This window comes from Mastigoproctus giganteus, chromosome 3 (genome assembly GCF_048544385.1).
Source record: "Mastigoproctus giganteus isolate SK-2022 chromosome 3, ASM4854438v1, whole genome shotgun sequence".
Lineage (NCBI taxonomy): Eukaryota > Metazoa > Arthropoda > Arachnida > Uropygi > Thelyphonidae > Mastigoproctus > Mastigoproctus giganteus.
Window position 1 is genome coordinate 177032254 of NC_143577.1, and position 24245 is coordinate 177056498.

Below are 24245 nucleotides of genomic sequence, written 5' to 3' on the forward strand. Positions count from 1 at the left end.
TTGTGTAAATATGTAAAAATATTGGCCCTGGGGATATGGTATATGCATATACAGTAAAATTTCATTAAAATAAATACTGTTTTAAGAAATTTACACTATAACAAATATGTTTCTAAGTCTTAGTTTTCCTTATTACTAGCACTTTGTAACAAACTTTTTTAAGTCTTGTTTCAGCAAAATAGTTTTGACAAAAAATTCAGTACAATGAATTATTTTCACAATCTACCTACAACTAAAATGTAATGCATTCCAGCAAAATAAAAACTTAATGTGAAAATTATTATGGCATTGTGAAGCCCACACTGAAATAGAAATTTTAAAAGATGTAGTAAAAGAATTCAGTATCATCCCTATTAGGTTTTCCATATTTCTGAATGGTTATCTGCTTTTTTTTTTTTTTTTTGCTAAATGCTCAAATCTCAAATTGAAGAAAATAAACTAAATGCTCAAATCTCAAATTGAAGAAAATGTAAAAATAACAGATACGGAAGAGGAGTAACAAATGAGGCCTTGTGCTTTTGTGATTTCAAGTCTTTCATTTTTCAAAAACATCCGCATAAAAAAGATTCACTCAGTTTGGCAAAAAAGGTGTTAGAATTAGTAATTGAACTCAACTTATTGCAAGTTGAATCTCTATATTTTCAGTTGCACATCAAACAAAAAGTTAAAACATTAAAAGCAAAAACTGACTTTTTAATATGTGAAAAGAAACAATAAATCATATCTATTGTACTGTATTTCTGAATGCATAGTATTTCTTATAAAAGATGTTTTCTAAATAATACTCTGTAAACAACATATTTTTATTTTTGTTAGTGTATGTATTTTGCCATTTTATTTATTTATTACCGATGTTAAAGTCGATATATAAGTAAAATAAAGAGAGAGAGAGAGAAAATTGCTACTTCTATAATATCAGGAAACTCAACAAATAATGATTCTTTTGAAATAATTTTCAGTAATGACCACTAGAACAAAATTTTGGTACAATGATATGATTTGTGCATCCACGAGAAGTTTGTTTTAACAGGATTTTGCTACAAATGCATCTCGCCAATTCATATTTTCTAATTGTATAGCCTACATATATATTATATGATGCTACATCTAAACAAACTACATAACATGTCTGATATTATTTGATAAAGAAAAATTACCTCTAAAAACTTGATGAAATTAACAAATGCTCGTTCTTCAGTGGTTCTATTTTCAATTTCTCGAATTGCATTATGGAGTGCTGAAGCTAGAGTTGTTATTCCATTCATTGATGTCAGCAGTGCTTCCTCTTTCTGTTTCTTGAATGGATCAAAATTCTTAAGATACTTGCTATAAAAATGAAAGATAACTGAAATAATAATTAACTTATTATTTAGTATGTATTTAAGTAACAATGTGAAAAATAGAGATTAAATTATCTAAAACTTAAGTTCCTTTTAACTGTAGGTAAATTTTAAGCTTTTGAGTTTATGGATTTAAAAGTTACAATAAAGAGCTACCACATCAAGATTAAAATCATATATTTCAGATAATGTGACTAACAGGGGTGAAATTTTTTATACCTACCTATAACCTTGTTATCAGCATTAATTTGCTTACTTATTTTGTGGTTCAAGTGTTTTCTAAGTTATGAAATTTTTTGTTTTAAGTTTTACACACATTTTTACTTTCACTATATCTTAATGTGAGAATAAGAGATGAGAAAGTAAAATAGCAAATGAAATACAATATGAAATAAAATAAATAAATGAGAACAAATGAAATAAATAACCAAAACATAAACAAAATGAAATGAAATAAACAATGCATAAAAAAATATGGCTCATTACTGCTATAAGTGTGTAGCATTCACAGCCGTAAATTCAGACCTATGTCACTAAGAGAAGTGGAAATATTAAGCCCGTGACAGCATTTAACTTTTCTTGATGGAGTTTGCCAATCAGTTTTACAGTACATTATTTTATACCTCAACTTTTAGCCAAAATTTCAAAAATTTACCACTTTTATTTTTTTTAAAGGAAGGTGTAGAGTTGCTAGAAAGAGTACAAAGGGCAACAAGATTGGTGAAGGGAAACAAAGGGGTGCTCTTAGCAAGAAAGGCTTAAGTTCTGCAAATTGCAGTGCCTGTAGAGTAGGCACCTGCGAGGTGATTGATTGCAGTGTATAAGGCCTTGAATGGGTTGAGCAAGCTGAATGCTGATGGGATTCTTCTTCTTGCTCAGCTTAAGAATCTGAGGGGAACTCATCTAGTCAACCTTATGCGTTGACTCGGATGGGATTCTTCTTCTTGCTCAGCTTAAGAATCTGAGGGGAACTCATCTAGTCAACCTTATGCGTTGACTCGATGAGGTATAAGTTCAGCTGAGTTGAAAGAAAGATGCGGAATTACAGATTCCAATTCAAACAAATAGCATTCACGGAAATGGCATTTTTTGTTTTGTTTGTTATTTGGTTTTTAGGAGCATTAGCAGCTAAGGCCATATTGCTCCGGGGATATGTGGTGGTCATTCCCTGACTTTCCGCATCCTGCGTATTTGGTGGTCATGGGCTTGAACCCCGGTCTAATCAAGAAGCGTGTGATACGCACTGCTGCTCCTGCCCACCTGGCTATGGAGGCACCAGAAAAGGCATGAATGCTGTTCTTTTGAATTGGTAGCTGTAATTTTACATCTTTCTTCCAAGCAAGCCTGAACATATGCCTCATCTAGTTATGATGACTGAATGTTGGGGGTTTAAGACTAGTGTTAGGGATACCACCCCAAATCTGAGAACATTATTCCATGGTAGACTGGAGAGTTGTCGAGTTAACATCTGTTTAGAATAAAATGTAATGCTGAAAGTGAAAGAGAGAAACAAATTTTTTGACGTAGAGGAAGCAATATTTATGATATATAGTCGAACTTGGTTATAAAGAGGACGGAAATTTTGAGATCACAGCTGTAACGAGCAAAAAACCATGATGATTTTAATTTACATATATTCCCATACAATCACTAACTGTTATAACAAGTGTGCTACATGGATATACCAAACAAATTTTGGTAACTACGCAAAAATTCTTAATTGCTCGGTTGGTCGATAAAACCCAATTCTTAGAATAGACGAAAACGAAAAGGGCAACTTAGCTTTATGACCACCTGCATCAGATTAGCAGTCGGCTTATAACATTGTCCTTCAGGGGGTGCAGGCTATACAACAGTGCATTAGCATTCCACTTGTCGTATTACCCTATTTACAGATTGTGTTGTATTCACTGAACCATAGATTTATTTCGGGATTTCTAAGAACATTGTATGCAAATTACTTTATCATTTTAAAGTAAAATCAGTTAGAAATGAACCCTTCCATCGGAAACATGTCTCTAACAAAAGAAAGTGTCTCTTGATTCGCGAAAAAGTCAAAATTATTCATGAGTTAGAACATAGTGCAAAAAATGTTAAAGTGTGTAAAAAGTCCTCTTCAAGTGTATCGACACTGTGGAAGAATAAAGATGCTTACATATCAAGCACTGGAAAAGAACATGACTGAAAAACAAACTTAGAAAGCGTGAGATTACAAAAATTGATGAAGCATTGCTTCAATGGTTTGCCACACAAAGAAATGCTGGATTTTCAATAGACAGTTCGAGCTTGAAGGCTCAAGCAGAAAAATTTGCTAAACAATTTGGATTCGACAATTTTGTGTGTAACTGACATAACATCGTTTACGCAAAAATTAGTGGAGAATCTCAATCTGCAGTTCCAATAAGGGCAAATGAATGGATTAACTATGTTTGGCCAGAAATCAGGAGCGATTTCAATGACAAAGACATCTACAACAGTTGTGCTACTGCAACAGGATCTAGAAAATTTGGGAAGATGGGCTGAGAAGTGGCAACTGAAATTTAACATTGACAAATGAAAAGTACTGCATATGAGTAGAAGTAACCCCAGAGAACTGTAGAGAATTATACAAGCAGTGAGGGGATGATGCCAGCAATGGGGAAGATGGGTCGCAAATTAGTAACACATATGTACATACCCGATATCCTTCCGGATGAGGTAGAATATGCGTTGAAGAAAATGAAGAATCAGAAAGCCCCGGAGGAAGATGAAGTTACTGTAGAGTTGTTAAAATTGGGAGGAAGAGACATGGCACAAAAACTGGCAAGACTCTTCACAAAATGCATTAGAAAAGATGTGACACCCAAGGAGTGGAAAATGCAATCATAGTTTTGCTGCATAAGAAAGGAGATAAATCAGAAGTTGTTCACAAGCGTCATTACTAACAGATTAGAAAGAATACTTGATGAGAATCAACTGAAAGAGCAAGCTGGCTTTAGGACAGGATTCTCAATTAGGGAACACCTTCATGTAATATCACAGCTAATGGAGAAAGCAAATGAATATAAAACACCATTATGCCTGGCATTTGTGGTTTATGAAAAGGCATTTGACTCCATACAGCATAAGGCAATGTTTCGAGCCCTCATAGATACCCCATATATTATGATTTTGAAGAAAATATATGAGAATGCTATCTCCTTTATTAGACTAGACAAAGACAGTAGCAAATTTAAAATTCGGAAAGGAGTTCGACAAGGAGATGCAATATCTCCAAAGTTGTTTACTGCTGCCCTTAAGGAAGCTTTCAGAACATTAGACTGGTCACAGAAAGGAGTCAATGTGAATGGAGAGTACCTAAACCATTTACAATTTGCAGATGATACTGTGGTCATAAGCCACGATCCCAAAGAATTAGAGGAAAATCTTAATCAGTTATACAGAGTTGGTAAGGATTTTGGACTAAGGATGAATATGGCTAAAACAAAAGTGATGATGAACAAGTATGCCACAGAAAGGAATATAATGAATAAAAGAGCAGTAATTGAAAAGGTGGAGTCATATACTTATCTGAGACAAGTCATTAGCTGTAATAACGATAAATGGCTGGAAGTCAAGAGAAGAATAAATTTTGGATGGATAGCATTCAGGAAATATAGTCACATACTGAAGAGCAATAATCCCAGTTTGTCTGAAACGTAAAATAATGAATCAATGTATACTCCCCACCATGACTTATGGAAGTGAAACTTCCATAAGTCATGGTGGAGAAAGCTTCTCTTCCAAAAGAATGGAAGAGAAGCTGAGAGAACTACACAGTGAAGAATGGAACGAATTATATTGGGAATCAGACTGTTAGATAAGAAGAGAAACACATGGATTAGGCAGCAAACTCAAGTAAAGGACATTCTTATCAAAACTAAAGAACTAAAATGGTCTTGGGCAGGACATATAGTGCAAAGACAAGATGACAGATGGACTTAGAAAAATAAGTGAATGGTACCCAAGAGGAGCTAGAAGAAAACCTGGAAGACAACGACGGAAATGGACAGATGAAATTCATGAGTTTGTGGGTAGCAAATGGATGGCCATTGCACAAAACAGAAGGAACTGGAAAGTTGCCGGAGAGGCCTTCATCCTGCAGTGGATTGAAAATGGCTGATGATGAACCCAGAGAAACGTACCAAATGTGTGGTACTACACTTAGGGTGGCAGAAAATGAAAAAGACCTGGGAGTGATTGTGCAGTCAGATATGAAGTTTTCTAACAGTGCAGACAGGCTGTGAGAGCAGGGCATGGGGTATTGTCGATGATATACAGGAATTTTGCCAGCAGGGAAAACAAGATGATTATCCCTCTGTATAAGGCAACAGTCAGGCCACACCTTGAGTACTGCGTACAGGTCTGTAAGTCTCATTTTAGGAAGGATGTAGAGTTGCTTGAGAGTGTACAGAGAAGGGCAACAAGACTGGTGAGGGGAACGAAGGGGTTCTCTTACCAAGAAAGGCTCAAGTCCTGCAAATTGTAGCGGCTGGAGACTAGGCACCTGCGAGGTGATCTGATTGAGGTGTATATTTGTTTGTTGTTGTTATTTGGTTTTTAGGAGCATTAGCAACTAAGGCCATATTGCTCCGGGATATGCGGTGGTCATTCCTTGACCTTTCCGCATACTCCGTATTTGGTGGTGACGGGCTCGAACCCCGGTCTAATCAAGAAGCATGTGCTACGCACTGCTGCTCCTTCCCACCTGGCTACGGAGGCGCCCTTGAGGTGTATAAGGCCTTGAATGGTTTGAGCATGCTCGATGCTGATGGGATTCTTCCACTTGCTCAGATTACAAATATTGGGGGGTATAAATTGAAATTGAGGAAAGACAGTTGTAGAATAGATGTGCGGAAATTTGCCTTTAGCCGGCGGACGGTTAATTGATGGAACAAACTTCCATCTGTTGTTGTGGAAGTTAATAGCTTAAATAAATTCTAGGAGGAACTGGATAAACTTTTAGAGGAAATGATTGTGTGAAATTATTTATTATTATTTTTTTTTGGATAATGCTACGTAAGCTCATACACTTGCTTTCTTGCATCACATGCCTCTATTACTACTACTACAATGCTGATGAAACAGGACTTTTTAATAATTTGAAAACTGACAATGCATTTAAATTCAAAGGGGAAAAATGTGTTGGTGGAAAAAAATCAGAGGCTCGTATGCACAAATATGACAGTAACTGATAAAAAAAAAAAAACTGTTTGTTATCGGAAAAACCATTAAAACCTCGGTGTTTCAAAAACGTAAGGAAACTTCCTGTGGATTATACTGCAAACAAGAAAGCTTGGACGACTTCTGATATTTTTTGGGAATATGTAAATGATTGGAATAAAGAGCTATTCAAAAAAAAAAAGAAAAATATTTTGTTAGTTGATAACTGTCCTGCACATCCCCAGATTCAAAAGTTATCCAACATTAAGTTAGTGTTTCTGCCTCCCAATGCAACATCAATTTTACAACCAATGAACATAGGTGTAATCAAGAGTTTGAAAGGATTTTATAAAATATTTCTAGTCCTACATCTGATCAGTCAAAAAGAACAGAAACTTAACGAGTCTATATCGATATCGGATGCTTTAAATTTATTGAATGATACATGGAACAACATTACCCCAACAACCATATTGAACTGCTTCAAGAAATAAAAATTAAATTCAAATGAAATTTCAATTGTAGATGAAGAAGATGGAAATGAAGAAAACAACTTACCATTATCTGAATGGTTGCTACATAACAATGTTGTAGGTTTTAATACAGACAACATCGATGAATGAATTTGCGACTCGATGACAACTTATTAACTAGTGGTCTTCCTACGGAGAGTGACACTGTGGTTGCTGTGCTCAACAAAAACAAAAGTGATAACGACGATGATTGTGATGATGATATGATGACAACTGAAAGTGAATCAAAATCAGTGCCGACAATCTCACAAGCTCAAGGTGTAATGGACAAGTCAATTTTTTTTAAGGAAGTGAGGCAAGTAATAAGACTTTTTAACGCATTGAATGTTTTAAGTGGAAACTTAAGAAACATCAAGCTGAAATCTTTAAAACAAATATCAATTTTAAGATTCATAAATAAAGACTAATTGAAATTGTGTGTATTATTACAGAATTTTTTTTTAATTACAGAGAAATAAATTATACTTATACAAGCAAATTAATACAAATATGTTTATTATTTGTATTAATTATCTGGGGCCATTAATTATCTGTAATTATCTGGGGCCATTAACCAATTCATCACTGATATAAAGTTTTCATTGTTTAATGGCCCCAGGGGTTTTCCCATCTCAGTATCACTGAAATAGTGAGTAACGGTTATAACGAGGAAATTTTGTCGGTCCCTTGATGCTCGTTATAACCAAGTTTGACTGTACTAAACATACTTATGCCAAAAAGAGTTAGAAGTCAGTATTATCCTGAGTAAGTAGTCTTGCTACTATATATTCAGTGGTTAGCTGTGAATATTTTAACAGTGGGCTCGCAGTTTTTCAGACTTCCTACCCAGTAAATTTGATCAGTCACGGAAATCACATCATCCATGGCTTTCACCAGAGGCGCTTCCTACGCTTGCATTACTAGTAGTGTGATTAGGCGCTTGACACATTTTTAGTGACTGGTATGATATCTCGAGTCAGGGGCAGATTTAGGGGGTGGACAGATGCGGCTTGTTACCCCCTTAACCATGCATATAAGTGAATGTGTAAAACGTTCCTTGGTCTATCTAAAAAAAAAACAAACAAACAAAAACCTGGTCGCCATTCCTCGCCTTATGACGATAACTGGATATGACAGTGTCTGGAGTTCTAAATTTTTAGAATTTTTGAATGGTATGACGTCACAATCATGCTTCCTGAAGTTACTACTGCAGTAAGTATGATTGCAACAATACAAATATTTGTCAATTATTTCTTTTTTCGTCTCACATTTTCATTATATTCCACTGTTAGGTGCCCCTAACACTTCGTATGTCGCTTCAACTACAAGATTGGTACATCAATCGGTACTATTTTACAGAGATATTTAGATACGTTGCACTCACAAGTATACATCTCTTACTTTATTTATCATAAATTCATTGTATCTTGTCTTCTATAAATTATGAAAATCTGTGAATGAGAAATAAAATATTTACAATAAAAAAGCTCTTTTATTTCGTAATCGATATATACAAATCAAAATACCTAAAAGAAATTCGAAGGATGTTTCGCATAAACCATCCACCATGCATGCTCGGCACACACACAACTTTTTATTCGTCTTTTTTTTTTTTTTTTTAACAACTAGGAAAATATAATGCATACTTTTTTTTCATGATAAAATTTTAATATTGGGAATATAAAATAACATGAAATATTTACTATATCACAAATAACAAAAACTATCACAAAACATTCCGCAATATAAAAACAAATATTACAAAAGAAACAAACTTTCTAGAAAAAGTACACAAAAATCATAGATTACATGAAAAAAAAAAAGTTATTTCACAAATATTCAAGAAAAATTTATTCTAAAAATTGCCAAATTACTTCTTTGTTAATATTTGTTGTCGGTCTTCTGCTTTGCTCAAATAGCTGAGCGATGATTACAGAGGAATGATTTGACATAACGATCTGGATCAAATTGAAGCAATGGTTTTCCATTTAGATGTATGGTCATCATAATCTGCAACGTGTTTAACTGTCACAATATTATTTATTACACTGAAAGCTCACTCAGCTTCAGCACAGCTAATCGCAATGGTTTCAAAGATATGTCTGGCTTTCTTAATTGAAAAGAGAATTTAGCTCGATTTTAAAGATAAACTGTCTTTGACAAAATTTCTAAAATCATTAATTTTTATTTCATATTTTATGAGAAAACAAATTTCTTATTCGGTTTTCACCATCTTGCCACCGAGACAAAAGTTCTTTCACATCCCACGATTTCGGGTAGTATATGTTTAAAATTTCTTTCAATGGTATCGTCATTTTCGTTATTTAATGTAAAATCACTCTGTTGCAATAATAACTTATGCTTTAAGGATAAAACAATGCATTTAATAAACTGTCACGGGGTAATTTTTTTGCTTTCGATTTTGATTCCTTCAAATTCTTTCCACTTCAACATGCTCTCAATTTTAGCTTCATAATTTCCTTCAGAATTTTTCAAATTAGCAATAGCATTGATAGTTCGAATATTATTAATTTATATGCTTTTACCATTGTGATTCTGTAAAGCTTCTGAAAGGTAAGAGAGCTATTTCAGGATGTCGATCATTAGTGCTAATTTAAGAATTTCCAAATTTAAAAGTCGATTTAATAATCCGGAATATTTAACTTCTGATTCAAAATGTTTGCACAAAGTGGGATAATTCCTCCAACCCGCAATTGCCGTCGGCAAGCTACAAGCTGCCCATCGTGTCCCAAACACACAACCGATCTTTATAGTTTCCACATCAAGTTCTTTAGCAATCATCCTTAATTCGCGCTAGTTTTTGAAGATTGGTAATGCAGTTTTTTTTTTTAATTATTGCCTGCATGCCATTATATTTTAGAACATTTTCTACACTGTGAAAAGCTCAATAGTTTCAAAATCTGCCAACATTTCATCTTCATAAAGTTTATATATCTTAGTTGGCTAAATCCCACCCCCCTCTACGTTGCTACTGTCACTAGTTGTTGGAATACTGTGCAAAATATCGGAATCACACGGATATTCTGCTACCGTGACCATGTAAACATAGACAGGAGAAATTTACTGGAAGGCATGGATCACTCACTTCTCCGAAAAACATATGCCTGTGTGTCAGAACCACAAACAGGCATATGTTTGTGGTTCTGACAAACAGGGAACCACAGCACAGATTGACCAGAAGCTATTATTCATGTCGGGATTCTTCTTAATTCTCTGACTGGCTATGGAAAGCAGATTGACAAGCGTGACTTCTCGGTATGTGACTGCATAGGTTTTATGGACACTACTAACATTGTGAAACAGTAATCCAAACGGTAATCCCATTCACGCTTTCTAATTACCTAAATTGCCAAAAGGCCAGAGGTGAGAACAATGCATACAAAGTTGTCTCTCCTACTCCATTTGTTACATGGAAATTTTCTTTGTTCAATGGAAACTATTTTAAATGTAATTACCAAGGGGAATCAAAAAAATTCGCTATAAAGAAGTTCGTTAGACAGAAGTCGGACTGTAATTAAATCAAAAATGAAGCAATTTTAAAATACATAACCAATCGATTGCACCATTAAAATGCTGGGATTGGGGCCCCACTCATCCCAACAAAGTTTTGGCTCTGGATACTTAATAATTGCATTCAGGATTTCATTTGTAAAATAAATGATCATCTCAACAATGGGCTCGCAAATTTTCAAAAAAAATAACAATGGGCTCTCGCAAGCCCACTATAGCTCACCACTGTATATATTCTAGTAGAATATATATTAGAATATAAAAGTGTCCCTGCTATGTATATTCCAATACATAGCAGGGACACTTTTATACAGTGGCAAGCCCACTATAGCTCACCACTGTATATATTCTAGTAGAATATATATTAGAATATAAAAGTGTCCCTGCTATGTATATTCCAATACATAGCAGGGACACTTTTGACCTGAATAACCTAAACCCTCCTGGGCATACTATCTACCAGTTTCTGGCAGGTCAGAATTTGCTTCCATTTCTACTTTAAATCAACTGCTAGAGCTGATGTGGAAGAAGATCATTTTGGCTGCAACTTAATCCAGTTTGTCCCAACAGTAATTTGACAGGACTGAGGTCCAGGCTCTGAGCTAGCTAATTCAACTTTTAGAGGTATGTATGATATGAAGTAATGTTGTGCTGACACTGATGAGGCTCATTTCCACAGTACATGGTATAGGTAGCACATAACTGTCCAAAACATCCAAGTAGGTTTTGGGCTGATGTTTACTGTTCAACAACTAAATTAGCTGATACCAAATTTAGAATGTTTTTGAGCTAGGAGTGTTTACACATAGGTGTACTCCTGACACACATATCGCCTTCAAACAATATGTTATTACAGCTTGGCAGAGAAGAACTTTTCACCCTGGTACCAATGACGATTTTTACCTTGGAGATAGAGTAGATATCTACTAGAATGGGAAAACTCATTAATAAGTTCTTGTGCATTCATAATAGCATATCTGAACTTTATTTCTCTCTTGTGCAAACTACAAACGACATACCCTATCCTAAAAATTATCATAAACCACTTGTAGTTATGATCAACAATTACGATTGGTTGAAGGTTGCATATCTTTTGTAAAAATTTATGGTATGAGGCTGTCTATGTCATGGAAAGCATATCTGTGTCTCCTTGCACCTTGAAACTGAGATTCTCTACATTCTGATAATGATCTCAGGTAATAAGATGTTTCAAAGTGCATTGGCTCTTATCAGTAGGTATTTTATTCCTATCTGGTAATTTCTTGGACTCACTGTTTCCAATTGATGGCTTGGGAATGTTTAAGGGCATTCACAGTTATTTCCTCACATTACATCCAACTATCATTCCTTCTAAAACTCTGTCAGTTCCTCCCATGTGCCCATTGTTTGATGTATATGTTTTAAACAAACTCCAAGTTTACTGCTAAACCTTCATGAACCACAATATTTACTTACTCTTAATCCCACACAATTTAATGCAATCAGAGGGGTGTCTCCTATGACTAGGATAGTAGTAGTAGTAGTGGCATGTGATGCAAGATAGCATGTGTATGAGCTTATGCAGCATCAACCAAAAAAAAAAAAAAAAATCATACCATTCCCTCCAAATGCCTGTCCAGTTCCTCCTTAAATTTATTCAACCTATCAACTTCCACAACAACAGATGGAAGTTTGTTCCAGCAATTAACCACCCGCTGGCTAAAGGCAAATTTCCGCACATCTATTCTACATCTGTAGTGTATAGTGTATTCTAGTATACGAACAGGATCACTTAAACTACCACAAGAATTGTGTTTCCTAAGCTGCACTTCACCTAGTGAGTATGTGCACCATATAAAATAGAACCAATACTGCACACACACACAAACAGAATTCTTCTATGGAACTAGTAGAATTATCACTATGTTGACTAATTCTGTGGATGAAGAATCATATCAGAATAGTAATTTCATTAGAAATTCAGAACTTCTGTGTCTGTGACTTCAAAAATAGTTTTTATTTAAATCAGATCACATCATTAATATGCTGAATATTTATGTTACAACTATGGTGTTTCAGCACTCTTTTTAAAGAAGAGCAAATTAAAGATGAGTTGTCACCGTTAAGTCATTGTTTGGCGACAACTTTTAACCCTCTATTAGGCACAATAAAATTATCACATGAGCAAGCATGTTGGCAGACCTTTTCCATTATTGTACTTGTAATAAAGGCAAAAAATAATTCAAAATTGTTCACTTCTTAAAACAAACTATTTTCAGTCTATTTTTTTTTTTTTTTTTTTTTTATGTGAATCCCAAACACGAGAGGTATTAGAACCTATAGTACTTAGTACCGTGCTTGGGTTGGAGGTTGAGAAGACGAAAGAAGATATTTGTTGACATTAGACTTGAACTTCTGTAGATTGTAATTTTTAGGAAATACGTATGAAGGAAGGTTGTTCCAGAAAACGGCAGTTGAATGAATAAATGAGGAAGATGAAAAGTTGGTTCTGTGGGTTTGAAGTTGGACAGTAAATGGATGTTGGCTGGTGGCGGCACGTGTTCGGACTGTTTTGAAAGAGAGAGCAGGAATTATAGAAGCCAATTCAGAAGAAAAGTGCCCATGGAAGTATCTGTAAAAGAGGCATGCAGCAGAAACAGTGCGTCTATGAGAAAGCGAGTGGAGAGACTCTGTTAGAGATGAGCCATTAATTAACCTAACTGCCCTCTTCTGAATGGAATCAAGAAGCCTGAGAGAGGTTTTGGGGCACCACCCCAAATGTGGGAACAATATTCCATGGCAGGGCGGATTTGTGATTTATACAGAGTGAGCAGCTGTTTGGAAGAAAAGTAACGCCGAGAGCGAAAGAGAAAACCAAGTTTTTTAGATGCAGAGGAAGCAATATTTGTAATGTGCTTGTGCCAAGAGAGATTAGAAGTCAGGGTAATCCCCAAAAGAGATATATCCTTTTGCCTAGAAATTGGAGTGTCACTAAAGATAAGCATAGGAGCAGAAGAATCCTTTTTGCGAGATATAAGACAAGACTGAGTTTTAGAAGGGTTGAAATCAACTAAGTTGTCTTTGCCCCACTGGAGAATTACCTGAAGATCGGCATTTAAGGAATTGGTAGCAGATTTTCGAGAAATTGAAGCTGATTGAGCAGGACAAGATTTCTCAAAACGGAAAGTTGAATGCAATGTGCTATCATCGGCAAAACTATGGATGGGATTTCCAGTCAATGGAAGAAGGTCATTGATATACAAGAGGAAAAGAGTGGGGGAAAGAACTGAACCTTGGGGGACACTGGCATTAGTGGAGAAGTTAGAAGACAGAGAGCCATCTACCATCTCCCTCAGTGAGCGATCAGAGAGAAAACTGGATAACCAATTACTAAAAACAGTTGGCAAACCATAAGATGGAAGCTTGTTTAGAAGACCTTTATGCCAAACACGATCAAAAACCTTTGAGATGTCAAGAGCAACTACTTGTGTTTCACCGAACCTTTCCATTGAAGTAGTCCATAAATGGGTAACATAAGCCAGGATATCATCAGTGGATCGACACTGACAGAATCCATACTGGTGATCGTTGATCAGACGGAAGGTTTCTAGGTAGTTTAAGAGTTGGCGGTTAATTGATTTCTCCATTACTTTAGAAAGAGTAGAAGTAATTGCAATGGGATGATAATTGGATGGGAGGGATTTGTCACCCTTTTTAGGAACTGGCTGGATATGAGCAAATTTCCAAGCAGAAGGAAAAACACCTTTGGAATAAGAAAGTGAAAAAAGGCGGCAGAGAATAGGAGTAAGTTCAGGAGCACAGATTTTGAGAACAAGTGGAGAAATACCATCAGAACCTGGAGCTTTCTTAGCATCAAGATTCATCAAAATCCTTCTGATATCCTTTTGACGGAAGACCACAGGAGGCATTGAATGGACCGTGTTGGGAATGGTGGGAGGTGTTTTAACAAGTTCATTAATACATGAGCTGGAAGAAAAATGGGATGCTAGCAGGTCAGCTTTATCCTTGGCTGAAGTGACAACAGAACCATCTGGTTTGGACAGAGGTGGAAGCAGAGATGGGCAAAAGTTGCGGCCAATAGCTTTGGCAAGAGACCAGAATGCTCGGCTACCATTAGGGCAAGAAGCAAGTTTTCTACTCTTAGCCTGTTCAAACTCTAGTTTGGACTGATTAATAACTGCTTTACAATTGTTGCGAGCTTTGGTGTAGGCAGAAAATGAAACTGAAGAATTAGAAACAAGCCAATTACGATATGCAACATTGTTCTCTTGAACAGCCTTAGCACATTTATTGGAAAACCAAGGTTTAGATAAAGGACGAGATTTTAAAGTGGAGTGTGGGATAAAGGATTCCATTCCTGCAAGAATAATTTCACTGATACAATCTGAGCAAACGTTGACATCAGGAGTTTTGAAACAGTAATCCGACCAAGGAAAAGAAGAAAAGAAGTCTCGCAGGTCATCCCATTTTGCATTCTTGTAATGCCAAACAATATGAGGTTGGGAATAGCCATGAGATAAAGGTTCCATTGGAGAAGAGGCAATCACCAAGTTGTGATCTGAAGTGCGTAAAGGACCTCTCACTTCGACCGTGTACTTAGAAGGGTTGTTTGTGAGAAAAAGATCAAGCGTATTGGCTGTATGATTCGGATTGTCCGGTATTCTTGTAGGTAAATGAACAATCTGTGCTAGGTCATTAGTAATTGCAAAAGCCTCAGCATCTCAACCTGCTGGGTCGGTGTGACTAGAAAACGGAAGCCAGCTGGAGTTGTGAACATTAAAATCACCAAGGAAAATTACCTCACTGTTAGGAAAGTTGGACTGAAGAAAGTCAAGTTGCAACGAGAGGAAGTCAAAGAGCTCCAAGTGATTAGTGGAGTTGGGAGAACGGTAGAGACAACAGATGAATTTGACACAATGAGGTAGAGAGATTTTAAGCCAGAGAAGATCAAAGAGAGGAGATTCCAAATTGCCAAGTCTCTGACAGGGAATATCGGAACAGACATATGCACAAGTACCACCTTTGAGGCGAAAGGAATCATACAGCGAATAATTTGGGCATCTGAGATGAACAGTAGTAGAATCAACCGATAACTGAGATTCTGTCAGAAAAAGTACATGTGGTTTGGCAGACTGCAAGTGGAAATGGACATCGTTGAGATTAGAATTGAGACCACGTATATTTGTGAAATGAATTAGGAAGTCCTTGGGAGGTTTAGATCTTTTCGCAGATAAGCTTGTTCTATTAGTTGGACAATTCATGGTGTATTCAATATTAAGAAAAAGTGGGCGGGACATGCTGTATGAAGTAATGAAATTTTTGGATATGGCGTACATGTGGTAAGAATATACCCAGATCCTTGACATAGCGTGGCCTCGACAATGCTCCCCGCATACACACTACTCGGACTCCCTCCAGTCACTATCTGGCAGAGTAGAGGTAGCAAGATTATACACTAGCTGATCAGGAAGCCTCCTAGAGAGTTACCAATAGGTTCGGTCCGGTGTACTAACTAGCGGCCGGCCTACGAAAACTGTTTTAGAGCTGTACCCTCGAAATGTAAGGAATATTGGATCTCGCCACGACGTTCATCATAACCTCAAAAGTCATCAATCATACTGCATGATGGAAGAGATAGGGAAGGGTTGACCGGAACTTAGCTCTAGAGACTAAACATGGGTTCCACCACTTCAAGCCTCCAATAAGCAAAGTGGTGGTATTTCACCGGTTGATGAGAGTCATCTACCACCTAGTACTGCCTGGTAACATAGAGGGGCGGCATTCCTCCATGTGGTGTGGGTGCCACACCTCGACCCCTGCTTACGTTGGTTCACACCTGGGTGGTCACCCACCATGTGCTTGTGCATGGAGGTTATACCCAGGATTACTAACAGTCCCACCATTATGAACACAACTGTGAAAAATCTTTTTTATATTCAAAATATATATTTTTAATTCATTTTTTATAAAAGAGCCCCTTCTGATGCACTTTACAGATGTTTTTAGAAATTCTTAACTAATGCTTGCATGTGGGTGTTTATCTTTACTGTCAGTGAGCAAAATCTTAAATAAATATGAACTGAAAAACCTGCCAACTTCTGGAGTTGGATAATGACAATAAATGTACGCAATATTTGACGCAAGTGACTCATCAGTATTGTGGGACACTATAATCAAACATGGAGCCAGCACATTCAATGACTGGACAATAAAAGAGTCACTAATTTTAAATTCCTGTTTTAGAATGCTTGATGATTTCATGCATTATATGAAATAAGATATATGAAATAATATGAAATGTTTTTTAGGCTTTGCTCAAAAAACATTTTCTTTGCCTAAAAAACATTTAAAAAAAATTTTTTTTATGACTTCTTGTATAACAAAACAATTAATGATACAGATCAAAAGTGAAACCAATAATGAAAGAAAAAAAAAATTTACACTGGCATCATTTTAACAGGTATTTTTATTTTTATTTTCAAATTTAAAGTTTTGGTAGTCATTTGCCACCAACATGCCAGCAGACAGTTAAACAAAAAGTTATTACCTTGGATTTCTCCTGTTGATTAAGAGGATTAGGATTTTTTTTTTTTTTTTTGGTAATTATAATTATATTTGCTGGCATTATAGAGATAAAAATATTATATATGGTTCTGCATTAATAACTTTGTTTAGGCTTACAAGTTGCTATAAATTTTTTTTTTATTGAGGTCCCCTATCAGTAAAGTATTAGAGCCACTACACATATTACCATCTCACAAAACACAGTTCCACTGCTGTCAATGGAAAGTCCACACTGTACCTGAAAGGCAGATGAAGTTTTTCTGAGAATGAATTTTATCATTATTTTTTTCATGAAAAATGTATAGAATATGCTTATAAAAGGGCAGACGCTGCATATAAACATAAACAACACTTCACTGTGCTAGCAACAGTTGTATTAATCAAACCACATGTATTGGTTTCTCTCTCACACACACACACACCCACCCTCTCTGGTGGGTGTGTGTGTGAGATCTCTGGATGGGAGACCTATTCAGTGGACATTTTAACTCAAAAGCAAATTACACAGTAAAGCTAAAAAATTTTTAACAGATAGCATACAGTAAAAAAATTTAACACAGAAGCTAGAGAGCTCACTAGGATATCTTATTACAGAGAATCTACAGACCTTGGAAATAGAAGGGACAAAGGAAAGCACATCCTCAGTCCTATGATATTTGGGTTGGTCTGTTGTTGGGTATCAACAGCCGATCTCTCAGGAATGAGGATTTCTCAGAAGCCAACTTGAAGTGGTTTTTTTTTTTTTTTTTGATTTGGTAGTTGTTGGCGCATCGGCTTCTGTGGCCATATTGCACCTCCCAAGGTTTTTGCAGTACTTTGATCCAAGCCCGAGGCGGGAATCGAGCCCGCGACCTTTGGGTTGCCGGGCAGGTACTTTACCCACTCGGCTAGCTTGAAGTGGATATGAAGTGGAACTTGAAGTGGATATGAAGGAAAGGAAAGTGGTGGGTGGGGAGGAAGAGACTTGTAGTTGGGTGGCTTAGCCAGTAGAGAAGGGTGTTGTTGTTGTTGTTGTTGTTGTTTGGTTTTTAGGAGCATTAGCAACTAAGGCCATATTGCTCCAGGATATGCGGTGGTCATTCCTTAACCTTTCCGCATCCTCCGTATTTGGTGGTGACGGGCTCGAACCCCGGTCTAATCAAGAAGCGTGTGCTACGCACTGCTGCTCCTTCCCACCTGGCTACGGAGGCGCCTTAGAGAAGGGTGAGTTGTTTACACAACAGTGGCTTAGCCAGTGGGGACTGGAACGACAGAGGACATTACCTTTAATACCCAAGTCGCAAAACGTTTTTGAATTTCTCCCATTACATCTGAATGAATTCCTGAAGCTTTAAAAGCTTTCAACAGGTTGGGGTGGGTGAGAGCACAACCTAAATGGCAATTTAATGAGACCTCGATGACAGTGAGACACTATTAACAATCCAATTCATAAATTATAATCTGTTTTTGTCACAGTTGGATGTGATGATTGTTGATGTTTTGTATAAAAATATGATTTGACTGTTCTCCATAATTTAACAGGCTTTATTAAGGATTTTTTCTATTGCATTTCTAATAATTTTTCTTCACATTTTATATTTTCAAGGCATGTTGAACCAAGAATGGTAAACCCTTGTAGCTGCCACTCTTCACATTGGAAATTCTTTATATATATATATATATGGCTTGATGTACTTGAGTTTTCAATTTCGTTTGAGTTAAAATTAAAGACCTTTAATTGATACTGGATGCCTGATTACCAAATCATTTCACGGTCTTTTATTTAATGATATATTTACCAGATAAAGCTAGGATATAGATAAGTTTGAAAATATATTAAAGATCATTTGTTTTAGATCAGTTTGAAAATATGTTAAACTGGTACAGTTTTCAAAATTAATTTTGACAACGGTTAGATATCCATCACTTTTTAAAACTGTCACATTCTTTAATTTTGAAAATTAAAATAAATTTTCAAAATTAATTTAATGATACTGACAATCTTTAAATTACAGAATTGTTTCCATGGGGATTCATTATCCTTCATCATTTCAAAATCTTCAAATCTGGTCCCCTACACATTTGTCAGGATCACAATGGAAAGCCCACTCAAGTCGTGGTGACTTCCTTTCAACAGCAACAATCATAATATTCTCCATGATATCTGGAGGTAAAATCAAACACAACTGAACTATACTGCAAATAGTAAACTATTACCTGCAATGAGGAGAACGTTTATTACCATGTCATTATCCTGAAGTTCATTACAAATGCTTGCCATAGTATCGCTTTCATACACTTAACCTATAAAAAATATTCACATTTTTGCAGAATATGTGAATATTGCTATTTTAGTATACCTGAGTTCATATGCTTCCTTTATTCTTCTGTACATGTAACATTCTGCATACAGCCACGCTGACTGAAACCAACGAACCTCACTATAGAATTTTACTTGCTCAGCTAGATAATTATTCCACAATTCTACATCTGGAGCATCACTAGTTAATGGAATAAATGGTTTATCTGTTTGCAGTTCATTTCTTAATTTTGACAGTCTACCTGTAACTTCTTTTGATTCTTCCCGAGCTTCCTAAAATAAGAAAATCATATCAGTTAAAACTCAGAAAATGAAAAGAATTTTTTCTAGTAAAATTTTACATTTTTACTTATAAATCTGTAGGAACAACACTAACAAGCCATATGAAGTAAACACATCAAAAACATTTAAATACTGGGTGGTTACAGTTAAAAGTATCCCTATTTAGAGCTGTTTGGAGCTATGATCTAATGGAGGAAATACAACCAATTTGGCAGGTATGTTCTTTGAAGGATGCAAAATAAAATTGCACGAGAAACAAAATTAGTTCCAAAAATCACGACTAGTAGAAAATTTTGCTGTGAACAATTATCCTGTTGCATGATCAGTGTGGGTGTGCATACTGTAATTGAAGAACAATCAGTAACACCACTATGGTAATATTTTCATTTTATTTTTTTGATGTTTTCATGTAACAACCTTATCAGCAACGCATAACATGTGGCATAAATCTTGTCAAGCACATTAGCATGGCATTAATGGTAAATTATCACCTGTTCCAAGTGGTGATACTCGATCCATCATGGCTTGACATATATGAATGGTCAACTGTAGGAGTACAGTAAATAATTAACTCTCAACTCTGCTGATGTGGTAGTCAGGTTGAAATATAAACAAGAACATCAGCATTCAATATGTGCCTTGATGAAGTCACTGGTTAAAAAAGCAATGTAGGATCATTTAGACAAGACTGCAGGCAAACACAGCATGGATTTGTTAAGGGGAAATCTTGTCTGACCAATTTTACTGGATACTACGATGTGGTGAAAAAGGAACTGTATGCAAAAAATAATTTTGATATCATATACTTGAATTTCAGGAAAGCTTTTGATACTGTTGCACATAGAGTGCTGCTATACAAACTGGAGCAGTATAGCATTAAGGGAAAGTTGCTGCTATGGATAAAAGGATGGTTGAGCGAGAGAAGACAATGAATGGTAATCAATGGACACTGTTCATTGTGGACTAATGTTATTAGTCGAGTCCTCAGTGTTCGGTGTTAAGACCATCATTGTTTTCTATATTTATCAATGATATTAATGAAGGTATAACAGGCATAATGTCAATGTTTGCAGATGATACAAAGGTTGACAGAGTTGGTAATGACATTAACGAAGGTATGTGACTGAAACAGGATCGAGAAAAATTGGGCGGATGAGCTGAAAGGTGGCAGCTGAAGTTTAACAATGAAAAATGCAAAGTACTGCATATGGGTAGCAATAACCCCAAAGTACTAAACACATTACAGAGTAACATACCAAATGTGTGTGTACTACTCAGGACAGTAGAGAATGAAAAAGACCTGAGGGTTATTGTGCCATTAGATATGAAGTTTTCAGAGCCGTGCAGACAGGATGCCAGAGCAGCTCACGGGGTCTTGTCAATGATATACAGAAACTTTGCTAGCATGTATAAGGAGGCAATTATCCCTTTGTATAAAGCAATGGTCAGGTCACACCTTGAGTACTGCATACATGTCTGGAGGTCTCATTTTAGGAACTGTAACAAGTACAGAGAAGGGCAACGAGATTGCCGAGGGGAATAAAGGGGTGCTTTTACCAAGAAAGGCTAAAGTCTGCAAATTGCATTGTCTGGAGATTAAACACCTGAATCAAATCACCTGCGAGGTGATTTGATTGAGTTGTTTAAGGCTTTGAATGGATTGAGCAAGCTCAATGCTGATAGGATTCTTTCTTTTGCTCAGATTATGCACTTGAGAGGGCATAAATTGAAACTGAGGAAAGCCAATTGCAGAATAGAGGTGCAGAAATTTGCATTTAGCCAGCAAGTGGTTGATTGCTGGATAAATGCAAACTTCCATCTGCTGTTATGGAAATTGATAGTTTAAATAAATTGAAAGGAAGAGCTGGACAGGCTTTTGGAGTGAATGGGAAGTTTGTTTTTTTTTTCCCTTTTTTGGCTGATGCTGTATATGCTTGCTTTCTTGCATTATATGCCACTACTAATGGTAATGCTAATGTAGTTATCAATGTGATCAAGCATATTACTGAACTAAGCAATGGGATGGTCAAGTGAACAATGTAACATATCAGGGGCAATACTTCTCACATGCATGTTATGCTATCCTTCAGTGTTGCTAGGTCAGAAATGTTGCCACAATATGCACTGTTCTTCAAGTAGCCTGATTTCAAAAGCTACAAGGAGTGAGGTCAGGTAATTGAGCCAGACATGCTGTGGAAATTGAGTGGTTGATTGAATAATCTTTCAGTGGTAAAATGCTGCTGTATTTCTTGTACAGATTTTCCAATACATGGAGGTGCTCCATCTTACATCCTTGCTGTTGCAGTTGTGGAATGAACAAACAGTCACAAATATGTCTCTGTATCACTGGGTTGAAACTGAACACATTACAGGTCCAGCAGGATGGTTTTAAAAAAGAATTTTCTCATAATGAAGGCAGCTAGGAAACCACACTAGTGACCTTAGGTGCACATAAGGGACTTGAATGAATGAATGGACCTAAATCTCTCCCAAAGGATTCTCCATGGCCACTCAGTATCAAGTTCCATCTAAAACAAAAAGTTGATAGTAAATATCAGTCAAGTTTCAACATCAATAATTGTAACTGCTTGCAACTGTTGTTCACAGTGGAGTTTGCACAGGTAAAACTGCAAAAACCTTATACAACACCTTCTACACTGTTATAAACAGGATACCCAGCAGTCTTGCTACTCTACGTGTACTGGTTCTATCTTCTATTTCCAACACTGGGACCACTGTCCAGGGATCTCCCAACAAACACAGAAACAATAACCTCAACCCACTCTTAGTTTAAGGGGTTTGCATCCTCTTCATGGTTTTGCTCCCGTGTAATCATTTTTCTGACATTACATGATGCCATTGGACCTCTCCAATGGTGCAATGAAGCACCACTGGAGAGGTCCAAATCCCAAACATCTGAATGCGGTACTGCTTCCATTCTAGTAGTAGAAATTCACAATCAAAGCACCCTCCGATAAGGCATGAGATGCACTATGCTCCTTGTTAACCTACCAGAGATAGCATCCTTGTTAACCTACCACAGATGGCATCCTCATGTGTGGTAGGTTAAGCCTTCTATTCCATATTTAGGCATAAATAGAGTTAAATATGTAAATTATTCACTGGAAACTTTTCCTAGTGATGATTTTGGAAAAAATTATTTAATTCAATACTCTTTCACATCCTCAGAAAACCAAACCTACCAAATACGATTGCATTTTCTCCATTAGATCCTGCTCTAGACAACTCTAACATTAAGGCCATATTGCTCCGGGGATATGTGAGGTAATTCCCTGACCTTGTCTCATCCTCCGTATGTGGTGGTCACGGGCTCAAACCCCGGTCTAATCAAGAAGCGTATACTACGCACTGCTGCTCCTGCCCACCTGGCTACAGAGGTGCCGCTCTAAATAGGTAGGTAAGCAGTCACCCAGTATACTGTTTACTTTGATATGCAAAAAAAAAAAAAAAGAAAAAAAGAAAAAAGGAGGTGGGGGCAGCTTTCCAAGGGACAAAAATACAAAAAAAAAAAAAAACTGTTGAACCCAGTTTAAAAAACCTGTTTAAATTTAAATAAGATTTAATTACATCTGCTAGGAAGAATGGACTGGCATCAAGATCTTTCTGACTTCGAATGCAGAATAACTGGGGGGGGGACAAGATATGCAGGTGCTACCATCTCAACAACAGCCAACATGATTAAGTGCACCTGTTGTGGTGTCACGAGTCTATTGTGACTGGCTCAACAGCGATTGAACAACCAGCCAAAGGTCTCATAGGAAGGACAACCATGTGTGGTCTATGCCCATTGTGTCTCTCATCTCATAACACAGAAGTGACAAAGCAAAGTGGCCCAGCTAACTAGCTGGCACAGTGTAAGAATACCAATATCTACATGAACAAGTGTTCTCAACGATATATATTTAATACATAAATATGTTGTTGTTAGGAGCATTAGCAACTAAGGCCATATTGCTCCGGGATATGTGGTGGTCATTCCCTGATCTTTCCGCATCCTCCGTATTTGGTGGTGATGGGCTTGAACCCCAGTCTAATCAAGAAGCGTGTGCTATGCACTGCTGCTCCTTCCCACCTGGCTACGGAGGCACCTCCACATGAACTATGTGGATAATGCTCTTGCTATTCCAGACATTAGCTCATATAAGCTATGGCAGTTGACAGCTGTCATTGGTAACCATGCTCACTGCAAGACATAAGAAACTGTACCATGTATGGGCATGTCAGCACTAACAATGATCCACTGACATGTGGAAATCTGTTGTCTGGTCTGATGAACCCCATTACCAACTCTACGAGGTGCGTTCAAGTTATAAGGTCTTCAAATAACTGAAGTATATGTGTGGACTGCTTTTAGTCTAACTACCAATTAGTTCTGAATGTTTTCAGAAAATGGCAGCACAATGCAGTATGTCACATTGATTGCAGTGCCCTAAGCAGTATACTATGTTTTTATAATACTTAATATGGCATCCTTCACTCATCAAGAATATGTGATTATTCTATTTTTGCATCTCA

The 24245-nt window shown here is 36.6% G+C and overlaps 1 protein-coding gene across 1 annotated transcript in view; it reads right to left on the reverse strand.

Annotated features, from left to right (window-relative positions):
• Positions 1-24245, reverse strand: part of LOC150088434 (damage-control phosphatase 1-like) — an 84249-nt gene that overhangs the window by 18408 nt on the left and 41596 nt on the right. Inside the window, exons 3-4 of the mRNA XM_090370774.1 lie at positions 19468-19700; positions 1158-1326 (exon numbers count right to left, since the gene is read on the reverse strand). Coding sequence (XP_090226900.1) covers positions 1158-1326; positions 19468-19700 — 402 coding nt within the window. The remainder of the gene's footprint in view (positions 1-1157; positions 1327-19467; positions 19701-24245) is intronic.